Source organism: Amblyraja radiata, chromosome 49 (genome assembly GCF_010909765.2).
Source record: "Amblyraja radiata isolate CabotCenter1 chromosome 49, sAmbRad1.1.pri, whole genome shotgun sequence".
In the NCBI taxonomy this organism is placed as follows: Eukaryota; Metazoa; Chordata; class Chondrichthyes; order Rajiformes; family Rajidae; genus Amblyraja; species Amblyraja radiata.
This window is the reverse complement of record NC_046004.1, coordinates 3,080,206-3,094,522: the sequence shown is the minus strand read 5'-3', so window position 1 is coordinate 3,094,522 and position 14,317 is coordinate 3,080,206. Positions and strand designations below refer to the sequence as shown.

The window sequence follows — 14,317 nt, the reverse complement described above, 5'->3', positions numbered from 1 at the left end:
GATACAGAGAGAGGTTGAATAGATTTGGATTGTCTTCTCTGAAACGTCAGAGGTTGAGGGAAGACTTGAGAGAAGTATATAAAATGATTAGACGCATAGATAAGGTAGACAATCAGAAACATTTTCCAAGGATGGAAATGTCTCACACCAGTGATCGGCGTGTTCCTGGAGAGAGGCCAACACAGGAAGGACAGCTATCTTCTGACCATGGACTGATATTGTGGGGCGACTGACGGGAACTGTCAGGGAGAGGCACTGACCCTTCTACTATTCCTGCTTTAACTTGGGCACTCAGTGACCAGTAGGTAGTTGGGTTCTGTAGACCAGGGGTTGAATGTAATGTAAGGGTTAACCAAAGAGGCTTTGCAGCAAAGATGGAGTTGTCTGCTAACAGCACCACGTCTGCTCACAGCACCGCTGGCTTAGAAACAGTTAGATGTTTAGGAAAATGCTTGGGTTCAATTAGAAGCACCCAGTAAATCATGGGTCCATAGTGGTCCAGAGAAGATAAACTTTTCATTCGAGACTAGCTCAGTGCTTGATTTAACCTTGTGTTTTGACCAAGAACAATAGCTAGTTTTATAAACATAGCCTACTTTTGTATGTAGATTGGGGTAGAATCGCAGGATTACTGAAGATATCTATATAATTAAAACTGATCTTGGCCATTTCGTGTTGCATTGCATATTGATTTTAGAAAATACGCTACCACGTACGGCTGTGATTTTTGGCCATCTTACGCAGAGTGCCCCTCCGCTATGCTGGGCCAGAGGATGTTTCCCATCGATGAAAAATAAAAGACTTATTAACGTTTAAAAAAATGTTGAGATTCTCTCTCTTGTCAATCACGCCATGAAGGCCACGCCCCTTCCGGAGGAACGATAAAACCCGGAAGTGTGGAGGTGCCTCAGTTCTCTGCAAGATGGGGGTAGCGAGAGGTTGCGACTCTCGGTCTACTTGTCTACTTGAGCTGTGAATAACACTGACCACATGATTTGTTTTAATCTGCAATTTGAGAAGGAGAAGGTTAAATCGGAAATGTCAGTGATGCAGTTGAACAAAGGGGACTATGAAGGCATAAGAGGGGGGCTGGCCAAGGTAGACTGGAAAGGGATCCTAGCAAGAATTACGGTGGAACAGCAATGACAGGAATTTCTGGGCATAATCCGGAAGACGCAGGATCATCTCATTCCAAAAAGCCAGAAAGATTCTAAAGGGAGTTAGAAGCAACCATGGCTGACAAGAGAAGTTAGGGATATTCCACACCTCACTATAAACCTTTACACCCTAGTAATAGACATCTCTGTCCTCTGCCACTTCTGTTCATAGCCCCGCTCCGCTCCATTTTCACATAGGCCTAACAGCCTCCACTACCAAAATCCGCTCCAAAGGAAACACCGCTGCTTATCCATCCTTCATAGACGAAATAATCCACCCTGGGCAAACATCTTGGTAAATCACCAAAACTGCATCCTCATTCAGAGTGGCTTTTATGTGGTTGTGTGTCTTGACCAGAACTGCGCACGGAACCTGCGGCGGCCTACACACGTGTTATATATTTGCTCCATATCCTACTTCCACTCATATTGTGCGGCTGGTCTACGAACCCCAAGCACCTGCCTATACTCTTATGTGCTGGGAGTAAATGCGGATGCTGATTTAAACCGAAGATAGACACTAAATGCTTGAGGAACTCAGCGGGACAGGCAGCATCTCTGGACAGAAGGAATGGGTGACGTTTCGGATCGAGACCCTGCGTCAGACTGGGGTCAGTCCCGTTTGATGGCGGAAGCTTGTGTGTGTGTGTGCGCGCGCATATATACATGTGTGTGTTTGTGTGTGTTTGTGTGTGTGTTTGTGTGTGTGTGTGTGTGTGTGTGTGTGTGTGTGTGTGTGTGTGTGTGTGTGTGTGTGTGTGTGTGTGTGTGTGTGTGTGTGTGTGTGTGTGTGTGTGTGTGTGTGTGTGTGTGTGTGTGCGTGCGTCCGTGCGTGTGAGTGCGTCCGTGCGTGTGAGTGCGTGTGGGGGGGGGGTCGTGTGTGTATTGTGTGAGAGTGTGTATTCATGTTTGAAGGTTCAAAGTTTCAAGGTCAGTTTATTATCACATGCAACAATTAAGGTACAGTGAAATGTGAGTTACCATACAGCCATACTGAGTGAAAAGCAACACAACACACAGCCACATAAAAGTTAACAGAAACATCCCTCACATTGGATTCCATATTCCTCACTGTGATGGATGGCAATAAAGTTCAACTTCTTCCTCTTGTTCACGCGCTCTCGGGGCAGTCAAACCATCCGCAGCCGGGTCGATCAAAACCCCCGCAGCCGATGATAGAAGCCCCCGTTGGGGTGATCGAGTCAGGTGTGTGTATATCTCTCGATGTGTAAATGTGTGCGTGTTCCTCGTGCGCATGTGCAGGGAAGACATGTAGCGCTATGATAAGAAATGATGTTACATAAAAGAATTCATGAAGGAAATAGTACTGAAGATCACAAATGACAAACAAAACAGAATTAGTGCACTAGATGCCTCTGGAGAAAAGTAGTTGGTGGCGTTTCGGTTGGAGACACTGCTTCAGAAAAGAGTCTGAAAAACATTCTCGACCCGAAATGTAACCTGTGCCTTTTTTTTTACCAGAGTCGCTGCCTGACCCGTTGAGTTGCACGTTCATATCGTGTCTCTCTTCAGTGTAAACCAGCATATGCAGTTCGTTCCTGCACATTGGAGACCTCGACGTCTTTCACCTTTCTTAGCACATAGAACAGTAAAGCATAGGGACAAGCCACTCGGCGAAAATGTTCCCTGCTGAACATGATGCCCAGCTGCACTAAACACGCACATGTGTCATATGCCTTTATTTCCTGCATATCCATATCTGAAAATACTTTAAACGCCCCAACATGTCTGTTACCACGACCATCAACGGCAGCGCGTTTCAGTCGCCCACCAATCTCTGCGTGGAGAACGTGCCCAACACATTTCGCTTAGACTTTGCCCAGAACACAAAACATTATTCAGTCATCATAAACGGAGAATGGATGAAATCTGATGTATTTCATAAAAAGCTGGGGCATGTTTTCATGTTCACTGATTTTAATGCAACATCTTTATTTGTTGCAATGAGATGGAAATATGAAAATTACACTGTGTCGATAGCTTTATTTCACGACAGTGTATAAACGGAACCGAGAAATATGACGCAAAAATAGCAGGTAAACGAAGAGTCCTATTCCACGCGTCCTTTCTGGGTGAAATCGAGAGCACGATCTTGTGGAAGAATAAAGCGAAGGGCAGCGTCACATCTCAACTCTGGTTCCAGCCCACTGCCGCACCAGTTTCATAGGTTTACTAACAACCCCAGTTAAGTATTTAACCGCGTTTTTCACTTCCTGTCTGAACCTACTCTGGGTCATCCCATAGATGCAAGTGTTGGCACATGAGCTGATGCGCATGAGCAAGACGCCCACGTCATTGGCGATGTAGGAGGGGCTTGTCTGATCCCCGCCCACGAAATTCACAGTGACGCGAGTGGAAATGTAGGTGACAGTTGCCGTTGTCCACAGCAGTATGTAGGCGCCGGACACCGTGAACAGCAACACTATGGACTTTGTCCGATTCTCTGTCTCAGTGTCCTTGCCATCCAGTGCCTTCAGGCGCCGGCGGACTCTGCTGGCCGCAACGATGTTCCTGACCGTCAGTCCGTTAAACAATAGAACCAGAAGGAAGGGGAGAAAGGAGAGAGATATACTACACATCCACGAGAAAGCCACCCACCAGACGGAGGTGAAGTAGGCGGGTTTAGGCCGGCAACCCCACTTGACGCTGTCCACAGTGAAGCGTGACTCGTACATGAAGTTAAAGGGGATGTACTTTATGCAGCACAGTGCGCACATGGACATAATGACCACGGCGGCCGTCCTATCCGTGCAATAGATGACTCTCAGCTTCGGGCAGCAAATGCTGACAAAACGGTCAAAGGTGAAGGACACGGTTAACCAGACGGAATAGTCCACGGTGACGATCCGCAGGTAAACATTAGAAGGACAAACTGCGCTGAGGGAGAGGAACGAGTTAGAGACGTGGTAAATGTAGATTTCCCGGAGTAACACGTGTAAGATTATAACAAGAAGGTCGGAGATTGCCATCGCCACCATGTAACGGGTGATTCCTCTGGAGAGCCCGCACTTTCCCCGGTGTAGGATTACAGCCGTCAGCACGTTCGCTGAAGAAAGAACACAAATGCAATGGAATTAATATTTCAATGGAACCATAATTTAATGGAATTACGATTAGGTTTGGGGGCTGCAAGAAAGCATAAGGGGATCAGATACGGTGAATGGACAAGAGCCACATGATATCAAGTTAAAGTCGAGAATAAATGGGGCAATGGGGTAAAATCTATTTTAATGGGGAGACTGGTTCCACGACTCCGTTCTGGGTGGAATGGAGAGCACAGAACAGCACGATCTCGTGGAAGAATAAAGCGAAGACGGCGTCACATTCCAAATCTGATTCCAGGCCACTGCCGCGCCAGTTTCTTGTGTTTACTAATAATCCGGGTTAAATATTTAAGCGTGTTCTTCACTTCCTGCCTGAACGTATTCTGGATCATCCTATAGATACACGCGTGGGCACACGGGCTGATGGGCATAAACAAGGGATGTACATCACATGAAGCTTCACCATTCCCAACCGGTGAGGGTAGGGAACAGGCTGGCCGATGAGGTATTTGAGATATATAAGAAAAGAACAATTTGAAACTTATTTGGGCAAATTCGAAGACAGGAATGTTTCCGACAAATATGAGCTAAAAGCGTGCCAATGGGACAAGTGTAGATGGGGCATCTTGGACGTAATGAAAAAATTGGACCGAAGGCTCTATTTCCGCGCTGCATTATTTTATGAATGATGACACTCAACGAGACGGACCAGGAAAGGCGCTCAATTGGAATTCAAAGCGTTCATTGCCACACGTAATTCAATAACGCTTTGCACAGGCAGTGATTATATCAGCTTCATTTAACCATATAACCAATTACAGCACGGAAACAGGCCATCTCGGCCCTACATGTCCGTGCCGACCAATTATTTTCCCCTTGTCTCATCTGCCTGCACTCAGACCATAACCCCCAATTCCTTTGCCATCCATATACCTATCAAATTTATTTTTAAATGATAAAATCGAACCTGCCTCCACCACTTCCACTGGAAGCTCATTCCACACAGCTACCATTCTCTGAGTAAATAAGTTCCCCCTCATGTTACCCCTAAACTTCTGTCCCTTAATTCTAAAGTCATGTCCTCTTTATTTGAATCGTCCCTACTCTCAATGGGAAAAGCTTGTCCACGTCAACTCTGTGTATCCCTCGCATCATTTAAAGACCTATATCAAGTCCCCTCTTAACCTTCTGCGCTCCAGAGAATAAAGACCTACAAAACAAATCATATTGCCAGTCCCAAAATACTCTCCAAACTCCAATATAAGGTCAGCAATCTGAACATAAAACTGTATCTTTGCATGACAAGAAAAAAACTAAACAATCTGGAAACAGGCTTTGGGTGACCATCAGAGATTGAAGGGATGGTCTTTGATCTGAAGCACCAACCCGTGATCAGCCCCTTTCTGTTTTCTAGCACATCCTATTTCGATTTCAAGTTTAGGTACTTCCCCTCGTTCTAATTAAACCACTTCAATTTATCCCCTGTTCTTTAAAAACATTTTGGTTTCGTTTTCAATCAAAATGGCAAGCAGAGAGGAAACTAAGGGATCTGGATAACTGAAATGGGAACGTTATTGCTGAAAATACTCGGGCTGCATCTGACGGATAGTGAGACCAGGTGCAACATTTCGGTGGACTCGTTTTACGATGCAGTGAAGAGGGTGGCTTTGGAGATATTTAAGTGGTGCCTGCGTTGACAACCAACTGGCCAGCGTGTCGTCATGCGTAATGCCACACCACACCAATATTACAATGCTCTGGTGATCCGGATCCGGGGCAGTCACCGGTCCCGCTACGCTACGAGCACTCCTTTCGTTCCGTGTGGTTATTTTGTTTTTAACACGGGAGCCCGAATAGACGGAAGCAGTTGTACTGTCTGAGCGAGGGTGAACGTTTATTATTGGCTGGTGATAGTGGAGGAGGACAGTACTCAGACGGCAGATTAAGATTCCTTCGACTGCAATCAGCGGCACCATCACCACTGTGTCCTTTTGTCTCACTTGGTCCCCATCTTATACCCCACACTCACCACTCGCCTGCTAGTTAACTCACAACTCCAATGTTGGAAGCACGAATAACTGCAGACGCTGGAGTAGCTCACCCGGTCATGGGATCTGAAGAAATATCCCGACCAGAAACGTCGGCTATCCATGTCCGCCAACGATGCCGCATGACCCGCTGACTTACTCCAGTACTTTAGGATCCAATGTAATGTTCTCGGTCTTTTTACAAACACTTCCTTATCAATGTCTCCTTCTCCGGCGCTACAGACATGTAAGCCCCACCATCCTTGAATTCTGACCTATTGGAAAACTCATCAGTTTAGTTATTCCAATATTCCGTTCTTCGGAGAGTCAAGTTCCCGTTTACCCCCATTTACGAAGATGCTTTCATTCATCCCGCTGTCCAACCGTTCTACGTCGGAATATCTTCTATTCTGTTCCCTGTTCATATGATTGTGCATCGCGACGCTACGGCGATGCGTATTCGGATGATTTGTCTGTACTAAACGGAGTACAGTTTGTTGTTGTGCAGGGGATTACGAACAAGTACTCACGCCCTGTAGAGTTGAATCAGACCAGCAACGCATTAAGCACCTCAATCACAGCTTACCAGGGATACCGAACGCCGCCAGGATCGGATAGATGATTTCATTGACGTACAGAATTGCTGCCCGTCCCATCTAGAAGAGTCCCAGTGTCGGCGTTATCCGGGGAGCACAATTGAGCTCCAGCGCGGTTCTGGTGTTCATTAATACTCCCGCCAATTCTCCAGTGGGGTCCGGGGAATGACGGAGCACAAATATTAGTCATACTCTCTTGAACAAACACGTTTCTTTCCACACAATATGAAGTAATTTCACATCCCGGGGTGGCGGAATGCCTGACGTAGAAAGTGCAGATCATTGTATCGCTCTCGATTTAAGTTACAACGTGAAGGGCTTTTGGCGGGTCAGGAGTCACTTGGTTGACGCGGCGAACGTCTCAGCTGAGGTTGGAGAGCGTTAGCACAATTGAATCCGAAATATAACCCGCCATTTATCACATGCGAATCCACAGAAAAGGGAAAGGGATAAAAATAATGGTTTGTTTAAATTGTATTACTAATTCAAAAGTAAATAATCAGTATTGGAATTCGACGATTCAGAGCGGTGGGAGTAATGCCGATAAAATCCAAGTCCGACTTCGAGACGTGTCACAGTCGCCAATATATGTATTGTTCCTGGTAACATCGCCTCATTAAATCAGTGTGTTGCCAATTTCAAGGAAAGCGGACACATTTTAGTTCAACAGCAAAACAAACACACCGTGGTAGGTTTGAAATTACATCAGAATGACTAAAAAATACTCAGCTGTTCGGGCACGGGGGGGGGGGCAAGTATTGACTGGGAGAGTAGGAAAGTATGCACCGAAGATAAGACACATATGTGACACCTTCGACGACGAAGAGAGTTAAGCGCGCGTAAGGGGAAGGGTATTGCTCTGAGTCTCTTTCTCGAGGTTAAGCGACGCTAGTTAACGAAGTTTGTGAAAGATGTTTAGGAAATCATCATTCGGTGGTGTGTTTCTGGTCAACGAGGTCGGGTTGCTTTTGATTTGATTTGATTTGATTCCTTTATTGTCATTCAGACCTTTAGGTCTGAACGAAATTTCGTAAACACAAGTTAACATCCACCACAGTGAGTTCACCAAGCACCTCCTCACTGTGATGGAGGCAAAAGTGTTAGTCTCTGTCTCTTCGCTCCTTGTTCTCCCTCTGCGCTGAGCCGTTCCAGGCCGAAAATGCCGCCCTACAGACCAGCGGACCTCCCTAGTGATGTCGCCGCTGCCGAAAGCCGGAACGCCGTCTCCGCTCCTAGTCGGGCCACCGCTGCCTCCGCTCCGAGACCCGCTGCCTCAGCTCCGAGTCCCGCTGCCTCAGCTCCGAGTCCCGCCGCCTCAGCGAGTCGGGCCACCGCTGCCTCCTCTCCGAATCCCGCAGCCTCAGCGTGTCGTTTTAGCTAACAGTTTTAGCGAACTGTTTACCAGCGCTCTAGACCCGCCCGCCTGTTGTACAATACCACCCCAATGTCCCACATTTGCAGTGAAGGTCCTGTCCCAGTTTGCCATCCCAAACTGCTATTCCTCACAATATCTGCATCACTTTGCATTAAACATTCCCCAACCCAATTGCCCAAATGATCTAGATCCTGCTGTAATTTCTGAGAACCATTTTCACTGTCTACCATACAAACTATTTTCGTGTCGTGATTGCAGAAACCTCCATCAGATCTTCCCTCAGTCTTGGTCGCTCAAGGGAAAACAGTCCCTGTAATCAACTCTCTCCTCATAACTCAAGCCCTCCAATCCCGGATAAATTCTCCTGAATATTTCCACGTCCTCTCTACGTTAATTTCATCATTCTTGTATTATGGCTGGACCTACTCATGATATTGTGAAATATAAATGACTGAAGTGTTGGTGAGCAAACCTTCTGGGAGGAGCAATCACTGTTCTAATACCTTCATGATATTTATGGACAAAGACAGTGTGGGCCCACTTGTGGAATATTGGCAAAGCTAATATTGATGATATTAGATAATACATTGGTCAAGTGGCCTATTTGTCGTCAAAAGAACAAGCCGGTACGCGGGATGTTCTCAAATGTGCGGTGGAAAGTGTTCAGAACATTCATCATCCTGGGAGAGTGACGGACAAACACATTGGAATGTGGAAGCTTGGATGGCAAGAGAAGTTGAGGCTCTGGCCGAGAAAAAGAAGGAGACAGGGAAACGAAGATTGGACCAATTGTTTCCGACTGGAGGAGTTTGGGGAACTGTGGGGCATAGTTAAGGAAGCCAAGTTAACTGCCATGAACTGACATTGTCTTTCCAAATAGATAGATAGATAGATATAATTTATTGCCACACAACCAGGGTTGGTGGAAATTTGGGTTGTCAGCAGCAGTACAATAATAAAGAACACACAATAAAACTGTAACACAAACATCCACCACAGCATTCATCACTGTGGTGGAAGGCACAAAAATTTGGCCAGTCCTCCTCCATTTCCCCCCCGTGTACAGGAGCAGAGTCCAGTCAGTCCAGTATCGGCTCTTCCCCACCGGAGACCGCGGCTTTAGATTGTTGTAGACCGCAGGCCGGCGGTCGAGATTTAAAGTCCCCGCCGCAGCCAGAAGCACCGTAGACCGCAGGGCCGGCGGTCGAAGCTACACCTCCAGGGGCGATGGTAAACCCATGCCGCACCCGCGGTAGAAGTTGGCCGCGGGCCGGCAGTGATGGCTTCTTCTTCCCCCGGGTCCCCCACGAGGGATCCCGGGCTGTAGACGCCGCACGAGCTGGAGCTCTGCAGACCGCGACTTCAGGCTGCGACTTCAGGCTGCCGGCTGCCCCGGGCCAGCGAAACGGAGCGCTCCCCTCCAGCGAGGGTCGCCTGCTCCACGCCGAGAGTCCACGCTGCGCTCGCCGCTGAAGCCCCGGACGTGTCTCCGGGAAAGGCCGCGTCGATCCTTGATGTTAGGCCACGGGGGAGGCGACCTGGAAAAAGTCGCCTATCCATGCAGGAGGCGACCGAAGAGGGAGTACAGAGAAGGTTCACCAGACTGATTCCTGGGATGTCAGGACTTTCATATGAAGAAAGACTGGATAGACTCGGCTTGTACTCGCTAGCATTTAGAAGATTGAGGGGGGATCTTATAGAAAACGTACAAAATCCTTAAGGGTTTGGACAGGCTAGATGCAGGAAGATTGTTCCCGATGTTGGGGAAGTCCAGAACAAGGGGTCACAGTTTAAGGATAAGGGGGAAATCTTTTAGGACCGAGATGAGAAAAACATATTTCACACAAAGAGTGGTGAATCTGTGGAATTCTCTGCCACAGAAGGTAGTCGAGGCCAGTTCATTCGCTATATTTAAGAGGGAGTTAGATGTGGCCCTTGTGGCTAAATGGATCAGGGGGTAACGAGAGAAGGCAGGTACAGGATACTGAGTTGGATGATCAGCCGTGATCATATTGAATGACGGTGCAGGCTCAAAAGGCCGAATGGCCTACTCCTGCACCTATTTGCTCTGTGTCTATGTTTCTATGTGTCCATGAACTGCAAACAACACAGGGCCAACATATAATTGTTTAGGAGCTAGGACATATTCCGCAGCTCCATACACATATGACACACGTTTATTACGTCCACTGCAACCATTTCTGCTAATTTATTTACTGAATCGCGTGCGATTTTACTGCATCTCATCTGCCAGTAATATCTCTTGTGCCCTTTTTGACTCTCCGAAATTCCATCTTCAATGCAATCCTACGTAACTCTCAGTTGATTCACGTGATGCCAGCTGCCGTTCCGTGACATATATTTCCTTCGTTTCCTGACCAGAGCTTCACTATACGAGGTCAGCCAGTGTTCTCACGTCCAGACTACGTCGTCTTACGCTGTAGCACACGAATAGGGACTTACTGATCTCGAATTCTCTCTAACTCACTTTTAAATTCCTCCATCAGTAACCATTCACAGGTCGCCGGTGTAATGCCATCAGAATTCTTTCCACGGGCAATAAGACTGGATAACGGACTGTGTCCCCTTCCCATATAGCATACATCAACACATCTAACCTCGCCCATACTTTGGCAGCTAGGCACATGTCAAAGCAAAGCCACTGTTCGGTCTGAATGTCTGTTTTTATTTCAATTTTTAGATATTTTAGATATGGTAATTTTAATGTTTAAAGCTATATGTGTTTATTCTGTTTTTATTAACCGCACTGAAGGGAACTGATTGAGAAACATTTTTTTTCCGCTTCAACTGTGTATGTAAGTACTCAGTTAAAATGACATTAAAGTAAATACTGAACACTGAATACTGAGAATTAGCCCTTCTTCAATTTTCGTCTTTAACTTGTGGATGAGTTAATCTTTTCATTACCATTTTAAAATTAATAGAAGCATGGTAAACACAGGAACATGCCCTGATCCACGATGTCCTTGCCGAACATTATGCCTAGTTAATTTAACCTCTTCAGCCTTCACGTGTTCCATATGCCTGCATTCTTCCATATCGAGATGTGCATCTAAGAACATAGAAACATAGAAACATAGAAAATAGGTGCAGGAGTATGCTATTCAGCCCTTCGAGCCTGCACCGCCATTCAATATGATCATGGCTGATCATCCAACTCAGTATCCTGTACCAGCCTTCTCTCCATACCCCATGATCCCTTTAGCCACAAGTGCCATATCTAAATGCTTCTTAAATATAGCCAATGAACTGGCCTCAACTGCCTTTGGTGGCAGAGAATTCCAGAGATTCATTACTCTTTGTGTGAAAAATGTTTTTCTCACCTCGGTCCTAAAAGATGTCACCCTTATCCTTAAACTGTGACCCTTTGTTCTGAACTTCCCCAACATCGGGAACAATAATCCTGCATCTAGCCTGTCCAGCCCCTTAAGAATTTTGTATGCTTCCATAAAATCCCCGCTCAATCTTCTAAATTCTAGCGAGTACAAGCCGTTTCTATCCAGTCTTTCTTCATATGAAAGTCCTGACATTCCAGGAATCAGTCTGGTGAACCTTCTCTGTACTCCCTCTATGGCAAGAATGTCTTTCCTCAGATTAGGAGACGAAAACTGTACGCAATACTCCTGGTGTGGTCTCACCAAGACCCTGTACAACTGCAGTAGAACCTCCCTGCTCCTATACTCAAATCATTTTGCTATGAATGTTAACATACCATTCGCTTTCTTCACTGCCTGCTGTACCTGCATGTCTACTTTCAATTACTGGTGTACCATGCCACCCAGGTCTCGTTGCACCTCCCCTTTTCCTAATCGGCCACCATTCAGATAATAGTCTACTTTCCTGTTTTTGCCACCAAAGTGGATAACCTTACATGTATCCGCATTATACTGCATCTGCCATGCATTTGCCCACGCACTAACATCTTAAATACCAGCATTGTATGCATTAGAGCGCGGGAGCGGGATCTGCGTCGCATCATGTTTGTGCCGACTTGATATACCGCTGTAACTTCTGACAACCTATCCCATACATAGCACCGATCCATGTGGAATTTCACAGAAGTCCAGTCGGAATATTTATTTTCCACCACAACCCTCTGTCTTATGTAAATAAGCCAGTTCCGAATCCATATGAACACGTCGTAGTAAATCACATATTTCATCATTTTCTGGATCACCCTAGCTTGAGGGACGTTGTCAAAAGTCTAACTAAAATTAATGTTTGCAATATCCTTCGTCAACCTCCTTCGTCACCTCCTCAAAAAACTCAATCAAATTAATGCAACATCACCAGCCGTCTGTACAAAGCCATGTCGTCTATCTTTAATTAGACAATTTCTTCCAAATGGTGGTAAATACTATCTCCAATAATCCTCTCAAATAGTGTCCTTATCCATGTTTCCTGGATTTTCTCTACTTCCTTTCTTGAATGAAGGAATAATATTGGCGACTCTCCAGTCTTCCCGGACATCACCTGCTGCTAAAGAATAAATAAACATACTGGCCAGGGCTCCGCAATGTCCTCTCTTGCCTCCCTCAATAACCTATGGACGACCCTGTCAGGCCCTGGAACATTATTCATCATAACGTTCTACAAGAGCCTCAGCACCACCTCCATCTCAATCTCAAACAGCCTCAGCATATGTGTTGCTCTACACTGATATCACATTCCTGCAAGTCTTCGGTGATTACAGATGGAAGGTATGCATTAATTACCTCACCCACATTGTCCGACACGTATAAACTCCCTCCCATGTCTTTGGTGTATACCACCATAACCATTTTCATTGTCGCCCTCTTATTTTTAACGTACGTATAGAATGCGTTGAGATTTTATTCAATACGCTTAAGTGTGCATGACATGTTGTGGTCCCTTCTGGCCCTTCTAATTGCTTGAGCTCTTACCTACTTGCTTTATATTCCTAGTAAGTTCCGTCTGATGCCACCGGGAAAGGGATACATGGGTGTCAGTCAACATGGTGCACAAAGCTGAGAGGGGGGAACATATAGTTTGAGGCTAAAGTTGTAGAACATGTTGACTTCGAGCAAACAGGTTGTTCGGTCGCGCTTGACATCGTTTTGAAGTGTTGCTGGGCGCGCTAACTGGGGAAACTTACAGGGACCTGAGTGTAAGAATAAATTGGACAATGGGATACAATCTATTTCCATGAATATTCCTGTGCCCGCTGTCGATGGAATCGAACGCACATGATAGAGCCAACTTGTGAAAGAATACGACACGATACGATACGATAGAACTTTATATATCCCAGGATGGAAATTGATCGAATATAAAGAAGGGCAGCAGCCTATCCTAACACCATTTGTAGGATACTGGCTCGCCGGTTTAATGGGTTTAATGACTGCCCGAGTTAGATGTTTAACCGCGTTCTTCGCCTCCAGACTGAGCTTCCTCCGTCATCCCGTAGCTACACATGTTGGTGCTGGGGCTGATGCGCATGATCAAGACGCCCACGTCATTGGCGATGTAAGAGGGGCTTGTTTGATACCCGCCGCCAAATTGTTGGTGAGGCGAGTACAGACGAAGTGTCACAGCTACCGTTATCCATAACTGTATGTGGCCGGAGATGATGAAAAGTAAATCGACGGAATTGCGCCGATTCTCCACCTTGTTGTCTTTGCGTTCCAGTGACTTCAGACGCCGTCGGACTCTCCTCGCTGCTACGATGTCCCTGACCGTCATTCCGTCGAAGAAGATGATTAGAAGGAAGGGGAGGAAGGAGATAGACATACTGCACATCGAGGAAAAAAACATCCACCAGGTGGAAGTGAAGTTGTCCGATTTGGGCCGGTACCCCCAGTTCACTCTGTCCATGGTACAGCGTGGCGCGCACATGAAGTGTAAGGGGATGTACTTGATGCAGCACAGCGCGCACACAGACACAATGACCACGGCGGCCGTCCTGTCCGTGCAGTAGATGAGTTTCAATTCTGGCAACAAATACTGACAAAACAGTCAAAGGTGAAGGACACGGTTATCCAGACGGAATAATCCAGTGTGATGATCCGCATGTATATACTGGAAGGACAAATTGCGCTGAAGGAGAGGAAGGGGT

General features: G+C 46.3%; 1 protein-coding gene across 1 annotated transcript; it reads right to left on the bottom strand.

Annotated features, from left to right (window-relative positions):
* Positions 1–3,298: 3,298 nt before the first annotated feature.
* LOC116968982 (probable G-protein coupled receptor 139) lies at positions 3,299–13,028 on the bottom strand. The gene is made up of 3 exons (XM_033015961.1): positions 12,957–13,028; positions 6,836–6,905; positions 3,299–4,224 (listed from the first exon to the last, which is right to left on the bottom strand). The coding sequence occupies exons 1-3, from the start codon at positions 13,026–13,028 to the stop codon at positions 3,299–3,301; spliced, it is 1,068 nt and encodes a 355-aa protein (XP_032871852.1).
* Between the last annotated feature and the right edge of the window lie 1,289 nt (positions 13,029–14,317).